The sequence below is a fragment of the Lepidochelys kempii genome, chromosome 11 (assembly GCF_965140285.1).
Source record: "Lepidochelys kempii isolate rLepKem1 chromosome 11, rLepKem1.hap1, whole genome shotgun sequence".
NCBI lineage: Eukaryota > Metazoa > Chordata > Testudines > Cheloniidae > Lepidochelys > Lepidochelys kempii.
The window spans coordinates 27978495-27990885 of record NC_136390.1 but is presented as its reverse complement, the minus strand read 5'-3'; the positions used below and the strand labels follow the sequence as shown (position 1 = coordinate 27990885).

The following is a 12391-nucleotide window of genomic DNA, read 5'->3' as shown; positions in this document are numbered from 1 at the left end:
GAGCAAAATGTGACACTTAACTGATTTTGGTTATCGTTGTTTCACCTTGGCTACAGGCTTATGACACCACTTGAGAGCTCCACAGCATCTAAACATACATAAAATATACTTTCAAATGATCTACGATGTGGGTGTGTGTAGGGTGGACCATTGCCACGTGCCTATATGCCCAGTGAGACAGATGGCTTGAAAAAGCCAGCTCCTGTGCTTTGTTTTCTCTCCAAGTTCTATGACCAGTGTTTTGCCTGCAGGTATAAGTTACCACCCAGCTCCTTCTATGCAAGAACATTTTTTTCATAAAGTAACAGCATTACTGTCACTGCTGGGTTGTAGGTGGTTAGACCTAGTAGTCAGAGCCAGAGTCCGCAAGACAGGAGTCAACTGTGTCAGGATACCAGGAGATCAGTAGCGGGAGACAAACTGGAGGTCAGAACATGAATCAGATGCCAGAAATCACAGCTGGTCCAGATGCCAGGATATCAAATGTGGGATGCAGGAAGCACAAGGCACCCAGTCCAAAACAGGGTGGAACCCAGTTGTTCAGACAGTTTCCTGTTCATGCTGCTAGCTTAAGTAGATGAGCAGGCCAATCAGCTGATCCAGCACTCTGCCAGTTGGACTGTAGGGGTGGAGCCTCAAACTAGGCTGGGTTTCATGGTTCCCAGGTAGGTAAGCAAGCATCAGCAGGCTGCCAGATGGAGGGTTGGAGCATGACTGATCCTATAAACCTTACAGACCCAGGTTCGAGAACCATGGGCTATGACAATTACAAAAAAAACATATTAAAACAATAAAGAACATATGTGCATGCTAAATAGCTTACCGCAGGTTGCCCACTAAAACCAACCCAGGGTCTCAAGACGGTGCCAGTCCTTCAAATCCGATTGGATTTTCCCTTGGGGTTACAAATTAATCTACACCTGGGCAGATAAACTGATTCTTTGTACATCTTGGACCTTTGGTCTCTCGTCTCCAGAACAGGTAATCAACAGACCAGGACACTCCTGACAGTGCAGCTTCGAAGTCTGGGTTTTTGCATAACCAGAATTGGAAAATTTGCATTAATCTCTCCCCAGGAAATCCACTTAACACCTATTGTCCTAAAAGTCACTGCATGTCTGGCACATTTCCAATAGAGTTCTTTGAATTCCCAGGTCTGACATTCCTCACATCTCCCCCATAGAGAGGTTACATACAGTCCTAACCCACACTAATACATAAATTAAATACAAAAAGGTCTTCCAAGGTTATTGTAGGAAATTGCCATATCTGTGGACGTGGGTATTTTTGGAACAGTAACAATAGACGTGATGCTAGCTCACAATTAACAAGAGGCGGCTTTCTGTTTGCATCCTTACTAAGTATGGATCTTCTCTTGTCCACTTCGGAGTTAAATTAAATTTTCTGCCATGGATTTCAACTCTCCATAGAGCAGAATGAAGGCAAGACAATCTGAGTTTCATGTCTGTGAATATTTACTATTTTGGCTGTATAAGTGACTCCTGTCCAGAGCTTGAGGGGGAAGGAAGTGCCTCTTCATCTGTGACATTTGGCAGAAGAAAAGAAATGGCTGTTAATTCCCAAAATGCACGTTGAGTGTGTAGGTTATCTCCATGCCAGTTGAAGATGAATCTCCACCCTGACTGAGACAGAACTTCCAGGGGGTGAAGTAAGATTTTTGTGGAGTAACTGAAGTAGGCAGAATCCACCTTGGGTTTCAGAGTCCATCGTTGTAGAACTAGCCATATCAGAAGACTACAAGGTGAATACCTCTGTCATCATTAGATATTGATTAAACATTGAGACTCTCTTCAAGTGGTGCTGCTTTTCTTTGAAGAAAAAATATTCATGTTGTCTAAATAAAATAGTGAACTGTCTTGTCTTTGTCTGTTACTTCAGCTTTTATATAAATCAGATCTTCAGTGGATGAGAGGCATTGGCTGGTCCCCAGCTGGCTCTCTGGATGATGAGAAGAATAAGAGAGCAACCCAGATCCTGAGTGACCATACCTATCGGCAACACCCAGACACGATCAAATTTACTAGCCTGCTTGATTCTCTACCAATGGTTCTGGCAAAGCACAATTCTGAAATTATGGATCAGGTGAGTTTTGTAAATTTGCAATTAGAATTAAAACAGTACAGTTTTTCTGGATGCTAAAGGTTTTTTTTAAAGGAAAATAAAGACGTTTGCATTTCAAGACTACAGTCTTTTCATGGAATGTCAGGGATTTATTACCATTATAACTGAGTACTTTTACTTTGTATTTTGAGTTTCTAGCACATAGCTAAAGTATATTTTTAAAATATATTTAATAGTTGCTTCTGTTTAAGATCAGAAACATGGAAAAGTGGTTTAATGAGAGATTGGCTTTATGTATTTACATGTTATTTTATGTTGTTGCAAAATAATTAATGTAAAGAGCTAAACTGTATATTTTGTTTTCAAGTGGGGGTGCAGCTATATACATATTTATCATGGTTGTGCAGACAACTGGCCAGTTATACCTAGCAGACATATTTATATAAATGTCAGGTGAATTGTTACGCAGCAAGTTTCAAAATTCAATAGAACTTTGCTAATTTGCATTTCTTTATCTTCACAAACCAGAGCTCCAGTCTCTCGGATCTAATGACAGTTTATAGTGAATTGCCATATTAAAAAGACTTAATTATATTTCCAAAATACCTAACAGGTTATTAGTCAGTAAATTATGAAGTATTAAATAATCAAAGCTGAACTCTCATTCTCAAATGGAAAAATGCATTTGGTAATGTGTAATGCTTGCTTTATTTACTGTGATTTAAACTAGATCAATCATCCTGGGAATCTTGTCTCATTGAAGTCAATGGCAAAATTCTCATTGATTTCAATGATGTCAAGTAGAATATCACTCAAAAATCTCACTAAAATCACTGAGTGGACTTGTGGAACAAGGTACCACTCAACATAAGTGAAGGTCTCTGTGACCGTTATTTGTTGATTAGTAAAATTCAGTAATTTGCCATGGGTCTTGAGGTCAGTGCAGAGGAAACTTCTGTTGTTATTTTAGTTTTAGTTACAGTTGTTCTGGACTGCCTGAAATTCTTAGGATTTGTGATCTTGATCACGCTTATTCAGTCAGAATTATATCTTACCCTATTAATGACTTAGGTCTTCATGATTTTGAACATCTTATTATATTTGTTGTTTGCTTTTCAGCGCTCATATACAGAAGCTTGGAATAAAGATAAAACTAGCATCCACGTGATGCCAGATACCCCTGCTATTTTACTGGCGCAGCAGAACAAATTGAATTACAGTGAAGTAGGTGATGCCTTGCTTAAAAATTAAAAGGCAGCATGTGAGAATATTTAGATGAAAAGAAAGTGCATTATTTCTGAAATGTAATGAATATTTTTTATTTTTTTAGAAACTGTACAGACTCGCAATGGAAGAGGACAAGAAGAAAGGCTATGACCTACGGGTAGATGCCATTCCAATCAGGGCAGCTAAAGCCTCCCGAGATATTGCAAGTGAGGTAAGTAAACTTGGACCCTTCTCCTCTCTGTTTCAGAGGTCTCAGCATTTTAGTGAGCAGTTAAAGGCATGCTTCATCAACACAATCATGTATCCAGTAACACACTTTCCAAACAATAAAGAGGAGTGCAACTGGAATAAAAACTTCCCTACAGTTCCTGTAGGTCTGTCCTTACTTTACCTGTGGTGAGGTTCCACTCCCAGCATGTGTTGTCTATTTGAGGATCTCTGTTTGAGGGGTATGGCAAATGAAGTAATCTTTTCCAGTTTTGAGTCTAAGTACTATTTCTTATTTGATAATAATTTCTACTCAATGTTTTAAATGAATTAATCTCTTTGTTGCCGTGTAACCTGGCATTATTTGGAGGGCTGGGTGGCTCAGCGGATGCGGAGCTGGAGGGGACTGCTCTGATGCCTTTCCCTACAGGGGAGGGCACTGGTGGTTAACCAGCTGTTTCTATCCATGCACCGGCACTGGTGCAGCAGCCTGAGCCCGCTCCCGGGTATCCTGATCCACCTGCAGAAGCTAATTCTGGAGTTCTTCTGGCCAGGGCTTCTTTGGGTCTCTGTGGAGGTTCTGAGTCTTCCCCTGGAGGAGGGCAGACAGGGTCTGCTCCGCCTCTACGGTCAGGTCCATGTCCTCCACCTCCAGGCACTGCAGAAACTCCTTCATGGAGCAGGTAGTTTGGTGTGGAGTGCGCTGGCGCACGTCTTTTCCTGTTGGCTCCAAGGGCTCTGTTACGACTTGCAGCTCTTTTACCTCCATCCAATGGGTCTTCCGTGAGACCTCTCCGAGCAGCTGGTCTTCTACCAGGACCTCCTGTGGACCTGGAAGCTGATCTCGGTGAGCAGGTCCATGGTGGCCTCTGAGGGAAAATATCTCCTCATGGAACCCCGATAGACAACCCGCAGCTCAGTGTGCAGGTGGCAGAGTCCCCCTTGGTATCCTGGAGGTTGGTTCTGGCAGTTGCCTCCTGGACTACAACTGGGGGACTGAGTGGAACCCCTGGCGCTTGGCCGGTGCATGGGGCTCTCCACCCTGCGTGTCCCCTGGTGCACTCTCCAAGAGGTGAGGGCAGCCTTACTGCCCTCCTGTCAGGCTTTCCTTGAGTGAGTCCTGCGGTAGGGTACTCCTTGCCCTCCTCTCACCCTCCGGACTTCACCATAGGGCCCCTGCCCTGCAAGGCCCCCGGCCACCCTCTCCACACCCTCCAAGCTAGCTGTGTGACCTGCCATCGGTCCGTTTCCCAACTGGGCCTAGGAAACAGCTATATCTGCTCGTGCTCCACCCCCTTCATTTCCTGACCATCGAGTCCCACCATGACACCAAGTGGCGGGACCTCCTACCTCCTCTGGAGGGTAAGGAGCCTAGCAGCTAGTCTGTATTCCATCCTGGTGCCACAGCCTGCCAGGGATTTTGATTGGCGACTCTTTCACAGATGATGATAAAGTCCTCCAGGGAATTGCTACAGGAGTATAGGATATTTTCTTTAAAAATCCCCCTGAAACTGATTGAACGTTTTTTGTTTTTTTTTTCCCTACAGTACAAATACAAAGCAGGGTATCGCAAACAGCTGGGCCACCATGTGGGAGCCCGCAACATCCAGGATGATCCGAAGATGGTGTGGTCTATGCATGTAGCCAAGATCCAGAGTGACAGGGAATACAAGAAAGATTTTGAGAAATGGAAGACGAAGTACAATACTCCTGTGGATATGTTAGGAATTGTGCTGGCCAAGAAATGTCAGGAACTGGTTAGTGAAGTTGATTATAGACATCCTCTGCACCAGTGGACATGTCTGCCAGACAAGAATGATATTATACATGCCAGGAAATCTTACGATCTTCAGAGTGATGTAAGTCCTGTTTTTACCAGTTTTGTGAAAACTGAAGTGTTTTATTAAATATGTCTTTGCTGCCATGTCACATAACATATTTAAGGGCTGTATTTCTGGACTCTTTTATCCTGCAAGGACCTTTGCTGCTGCATACTAGATTGGTGGGTTGTTACAGTTTCAGGCCAATTGCACGTGTTTTCCCCCTCCATTAGGGTGACCAGATGACAAGAACAAAATATCGGGACACATCGGGGGGCAGCCACAGGCTCACCCCGCCCCCACACCAGGGCCAGCTCTAGGTTTTTTGCCGTCCCAAGCAAAAAAAAAAAAATCTGGAGTGCCGCCGAAGCAATATATTGGGACAAATGGCATCCCAACTGTACATCGGGCGGGGTGTGGGACAAACAACTAAATATCCGGACAGTCCCAATTGTATCAGGACGTCTGGTCACTCTACCCTCCATAGTCCAGCAAGGGGGCAGCCACTTTAGGCTCCCAGCCGTCACCTCCCTTGGACGGAAATCTGCATCTCAGTCTCTCCTGACCAGGCCTCTCTGCCTACACTGTAATATTAGGTATGTGGCAGACACCACCAACTTGGTTGACTTAAGTTATCATCTCTACCCCATGCACATCATACATCATTTGAAATACTTTTATGTTTACTTTAAGGTGAGGAATGATGTGGCATTGTTAAGTGGTGTTGTTACCATAGAAACTGGGATAAACAGTGACACCATCAACATGTTAAAATGAAATATTTTGAAATATTTGCATTTTTTCTGTTATTATTTCAAGAAAATTGGATTTCTTTGTGACTTCAAATCATCACAGCAACAACCTAAATGGTAAAACAAAATGTAACAATAATTTTTTACAGGTGTAATTGAAATGTAGTAGCGCTAGAGACATTCCCACTCAACATCATTATTATCCTCTTGTTCATTAGTATGATCTCTGTTGAGAGCGTGTGGGTTACCATAGTTTCACTGCCTTGGCATGGACACAGTTCTGTGCAGGGAATTTTATTCTGATTACAGAGACCATTGAGTATTCAGTGAACACTATTGGCATGTGCACAAATAAGGTCTTCTAGAAGCTCAGATGCCACTGGATCCTTGAACAATATAGGAAGTAGTTGATCAGCCTCATTTTTCCATCCATGTTGCAATGGTGATCCAGTATCTGGTTTACCTATATGCAAAGGCATCCAAATCTGAGATTGACATGCTCTTCAAAACTTTCCTCCCGTGGTGGAAGTCTGCTCAGTGACTTATCCTTTTTGATGGCTAGACTGAGGCGCAAACAGATCAGTTCTCTGTGGGTGTCCTTTTCTTTCTCATACCACACGGCTAACAACTTGCTTGCTGCAGAAATTGCGGCTTGTTCATCATTCTGTCTCAATCTGGTAAGATCTCTGAAACAGTAAGGTCCCTTTGTTTTGACGACGCTGAACATGGATGTTTCCCAATATCAAATGGCAGTGACAGAGAGTCCCAGACGCTTAATACAAGTGTAGCAGGTAGTTCGTTGCGGAAGTCAGGAACGAGTGTGTCACAGATTGCATGAACATATATGAAGCGACACTTGTCAGTTGTGCTGATAATGGAACCTCTTTCAAGCCACATGTTATGTATTTGTTCCATTTTTGGAATGTACTGAACAGCAAGAACCAAAACATCTGTATCAGGTGACCTAATTACTACGGTTCCTTTGACACCAAGGTACCCAAAAGCCATACTGGTGCACACAGCATGCAGAAGCATCCTTGTGTCTGCTTCCTCTTGAGAACTGTATTAGCCTTGGGTTTCCTCAACACCTCTACTGATGATAGACTGTCTACTTCACCACTGGAAAAGCCTCAAGCAAAAAGGAGTGTTTGTGTTGGATGTGCTTCTAGACTCTCAGGTGTATTCCACAGAAGAATTTAAGTGATAGCTTGTTGGATGTTTCATTTAGAAAAAAATTCATGGAGGCACAGGATGTCCACCAATCATCTTATTCTCCTTCAGGTGACAGTGCACATATATATTCCAATGTAGTGCACTCGAGTCGGAGACTTTTGCCAGCAGTATCACTAGGCGTTGCATGAGCCCTTGTTCTCTTTGTGCTTTCAGATGAGGGCATACAAGGGGTGTGTTTACCGCCTCCTTTTCAATTCCTTCTCACCACCTATGGTGGGAGTTGGATCTCCCTGTAACTTTAGCTTCCGTCAGTCAGCTTTCAAATACTTTTCTATATATAGTTTTTATAATTATAGCGTACAGTGCAGTATAGTATAAAATAGTGTAGTTATTTTAGCTACAGTTTTATTAGTACCTGGAGGATTTACTGTGGAAAAAAAAAGCCCAGATTTTAAACAAATGTGCCACGTGCAGCACTGTTATTCCTGTCACAGATAGGTACAAGAGTTGTCTGATTTGTGTGGGTGAGTGATGTGTGAGGGACAAATGTCCTCTTTGTACCTCCTTTTCTCTCTGCACTAAGAAGCAGAGAGACTGTTGCCTTAATGATGCGACCTTTGCATGAGCAGAGTCCCAGTGGTGACCAAGGGCACCCTGGATCAACTTGGAGAGTTCCTTCAGCTTCTTCTGACTGCAGACGTAAGTCTGGGAGCAAACATCGTACTTCCCCTTCTCTGTGTGGATTGAAGCATTCTAAACATTCATACTCTAACTCTTGGTCTTCTCCCAGACAGTCATCTGGTAGGTCCTGTGGTACTGGTTTGAAGCCTCACAAATCAAAGTGCTTATTGATCATGTCAGAGGTAGCACTGTTGCCTTCAGCTCAATGGGGCTGTGAAGACTGGCGAATTCACCCATGCTGGGTCCTTCTCAGTGTGCTTCAGCTCCACTGGATCCTCTGGCACCATTGGCACTCATATAATCAACTGAGATGCCTTCTACACCTCAGGCTTTCCTAGCAGCAAGGGACCTTCTTTTTTTTTCTCTGCCTGACTCTCCTCTATTTCAGATAGTTTCAGTATCTCCTCAACTGATAATGACTACACATCTGACACCGACTACACAGTCGACTTCGCTGATGCACCTGGCACTGACATCTCGCCTGGAATTAATGATGCAACCAGCACTGACAATGCAACCAGAACTGATGATGGAGTCAGTTCTGCTGATGCATTTGGAACCAATGACACACACACTATTTATGCCAGCATCAGCTTTTTGACCACTCTAACCTATAGCTTCTACTGACCCTTGTGTGTCTTCCATAGCTAGACCACTGAGAACATCTGTGGGAACAGCTCCCCGTACCCTGTGTTGCCTTTTTCAGGCTCAGAAGAGGAAGAAGATGTCTCTCCCCTGAGATCCTGCAAATCTTTCTATAGATCTTTTCACTGCCAGATTGAAGGATATTAAATATTAGAACTATTTAATATTTACTATATTTTACTATTTAATATTTTTAATATTTACTGTTTTGGCTGTTTAAGTGACGTGTCCACAGCTTGAGGGGGTAGGAAGTACCTCTTCATCTGTGACATTTGGTGGAAGAAAAGAAATGGCTGTTAATTCTCAAAATGCAAAATAGATGAATCTCCACCCTTACTGAAACAGAACTTCCAGGGGGTGAAGTAAGATTTTTGTGGAGTAACTGAAGTAGGCAGAATCCACCTGGGGTTTCAGAGTCCATCATTGTAGAACTAGCCATATCAGAAGACTACAAGGTGAATACCTCTGTCATCATTAGATATTGATTAAACATTGAGACTCTCTTCAAGTGGTGCTGCTTTTCTTTGAAGAAAAAATATTCATGTTGTCTAAATAAAATAGTGAACTGTCTTGTCTTTGTCTGTTACTTCAGCTTTTATATAAATCAGATCTTCAGTGGATGAGAGGCATTGGCTGGTCCCCAGCTGGCTCTCTGGATGATGAGAAGAATAAGAGAGCAACCCAGATCCTGAGTGACCATACCTATCGGCAACACCCAGACACGATCAAATTTACTAGCCTGCTTGATTCTCTACCAATGGTTCTGGCAAAGCACAATTCTGAAATTATGGATCAGGTGAGTTTTGTAAATTTGCAATTAGAATTAAAACAGTACAGTTTTTCTGGATGCTAAAGGTTTTTTTTAAAGGAAAATAAAGACGTTTGCATTTCAAGACTACAGTCTTTTCATGGAATGTCAGGGATTTATTACCATTATAACTGAGTACTTTTACTTTGTATTTTGAGTTTCTAGCACATAGCTAAAGTATATTTTTAAAATATATTTAATAGTTGCTTCTGTTTAAGATCAGAAACATGGAAAAGTGGTTTAATGAGAGATTGGCTTTATGTATTTACATGTTATTTTATGTTGTTGCAAAATAATTAATGTAAAGAGCTAAACTGTATATTTTGTTTTCAAGTGGGGGTGCAACTATATACATATTTATCATGATTGTGCAGACAACTGGCCAGTTATACCTAGCAAACATATTTATATAAATGTCAGGTGAATTGTTATGCAGTAAGTTTCAAAATTCAATAGAACTTTGCTAATTTGCATTTCTTTATCTTCACAAACCAGAGCTCCAGTCTCTCGGATCTAATGACAGTTTATAGTGAATTGCCATATTAAAAAGACTTAATTATATTTCCAAAATACCTAACAGGTTATTAGTCAGTAAATTATGAAGTATTAAATAATCAAAGCTGAACTCTCATTCTCAAATGGAAAAATGCATTTGGTAATGTGTAATGCTTGCTTTATTTACTGTGATTTAAACTAGATCAATCATCCTGGGAATCTTGTCTCATTGAAGTCAATGGCAAAATTCTCATTGATTTCAATGATGTCAAGTAGAATATCACTCAAAAATCTCACTAAAATCACTGAGTGGACTTGTGGAACAAGGTACCACTCAACATAAGTGAAGGTCTCTGTGACCGTTATTTGTTGATTAGTAAAATTCAGTAATTTGCCATGGGTCTTGAGGTCAGTGCAGAGGAAACTTCTGTTGTTATTTTAGTTTTAGTTACAGTTGTTCTGGACTGCCTGAAATTCTTAGGATTTGTGATCTTGATCACGCTTATTCAGTCAGAATTATATCTTACCCTATTAATGACTTAGGTCTTCATGATTTTGAACATCTTATTATATTTGTTGTTTGCTTTTCAGCGCTCATATACAGAAGCTTGGAATAAAGATAAAACTAGCATCCACGTGATGCCAGATACCCCTGCTATTTTACTGGCGCAGCAGAACAAATTGAATTACAGTGAGGTAGGTGATGCCTTGCTTAAAAATTAAAGGGCAGCTTGTAAGACAACTTAGATGAAAGGGAAATGCATTATTTCTGAAATGTAATGAATATTTTTTATTTTTTTAGAAACTGTACAGACTTGCAATGGAAGAGGACAAGAAGAAAGGCTATGACCTACGGGTAGATGCCATTCCAATCAGGGCAGCTAAAGCCTCCCGAGATATTGCAAGTGAGGTAAGTAAACTTGGACCCTTCTCCTCTCTGTTTCAGAGGTCTCAGCATTTTAGTGAGCAGTTAAGGGCATACTTCATGAACACAATCATGTATCCAGTAACACACTTTCCAAACAATAAAGAGGAGTGCGACTGGAATAAAAACTTCCCTACAGTTCCTGTAGGTCTGTCCTTACTTTACCTGTGGTGAGGTTCCACTCCCAGCATGTGTTGTCTACTTGGGGATCTGTGTTTGATGGTTTGAGGTGTGTGACAAATGAAGTCATCTTGTCCACTTTTAATTCTAACTAATATCTCTTATTTTATAATTGCTACTCAATGGTTTTAGCTAAATAAATCTTTTTCTTGCAGTGTAACCTACCCGTGCTGCCTGTCAGTCCTTTCCCAGTAACATACCCACTTAATTGAAATTGGTATTGGAAAACAAATGTGTTTGGCCTTGTTAATTATTAGACTTCATGCAAAGGCATATATCCTCTTGGACTGGAATTTAGGTCAAATGCTAGCAGAAAATATCAGAGGTTTATGACCATAATCCAGTGGCTTATCCTCAGTCATAGGGAAAACTTTTTTTCTTGGATACTGTTAAACTAAGTTAATATTGTAATATGTTGAAGGTCTATTTTGATTCTTAGTAACCAAATTAGTATCAGTTCAACAATGTTTTCTATTACATTTGCTAGGCATATTTTTATTTTATCTGTTATATTTAATGATTTTCTTACTGTTTCTGCTAAATTGCCCTTAAAGCGCTTTGTGTTTAAGACCGTTATAATCAGGTGGAGACTGTTAGCTGAGGAAATAACTGATGGGCCCTTCATAGAGAGAAACTGAGTTCTGACCTCAGGGGAGCCAGACCAAGGAATAAGAAATAGCTTGGCTACAATGAATCAGGCAGAGGAAGCTGTAGTTTTCCTCTTGAAACATTCCAGTGGCATATAGGCCACCAGACCTAGGCACAAAGACATCTTATTACTTACATGTTTAAGAAACTCTTGTGTCTAAACCTCTTTTTATGCGGAGAGCCCTATGAGTGCTTTAACACTCAGACTCCACAGTCTATGAACAGAACACTTCTTCACATAAAAGCCTCCACCGTCTCATGAAGAAGTCCTCCAGGGAGTTGCTATAGGATTATAGGTTGTTTTCTTAACAAATCCCCCTGAAACTAATTGGACTTTTTTTTTAACCTACAGTACAAATACAAAGCAGAGTATCGCAAACAGCTAGGCCACCATGTGGGAGCCCGCAATATCCAGGATGATCCAAAGATGGTGTGGTCTATGCATGTAGCCAAGATCCAGAGTGACAGGGAATACAAGAAAGATTTTGAGAAATGGAAGACCAAATATAATACTCCCATAGATATGCTGGGAATTGTACTTGCCAAGAAGTGTCAGGAACTGGTTAGTGAAGTTGATTATAGACATCCTCTGCACCAGTGGACATGTCTGCCAGACCAGAACGATGTTGTACATGCCAGGAAAACATACGATCTTCAGAGTGATGTAAGTCCTACTTTTATCAGCTTTGTGAAAAGTGAAGCATTTTATTAATTATGTTTTTTCATCCGATGTAAAAAATGTATTTAA

At 41.2% G+C, this 12391-nt stretch overlaps 1 protein-coding gene across 1 annotated transcript in view; it reads left to right on the top strand.

Annotated features, from left to right (window-relative positions):
* NEB (nebulin) overlaps positions 1 to 12391 on the top strand; it is a 194842-nt gene that overhangs the window by 77809 nt on the left and 104642 nt on the right. Inside the window, exons 53-60 of the mRNA XM_073306879.2 lie at positions 1900 to 2103; positions 3202 to 3306; positions 3413 to 3520; positions 5064 to 5375; positions 9180 to 9383; positions 10482 to 10586; positions 10693 to 10800; positions 11996 to 12307. Coding sequence (XP_073162980.2) covers positions 1900 to 2103; positions 3202 to 3306; positions 3413 to 3520; positions 5064 to 5375; positions 9180 to 9383; positions 10482 to 10586; positions 10693 to 10800; positions 11996 to 12307 — 1458 coding nt within the window. The remainder of the gene's footprint in view (positions 1 to 1899; positions 2104 to 3201; positions 3307 to 3412; positions 3521 to 5063; positions 5376 to 9179; positions 9384 to 10481; positions 10587 to 10692; positions 10801 to 11995; positions 12308 to 12391) is intronic.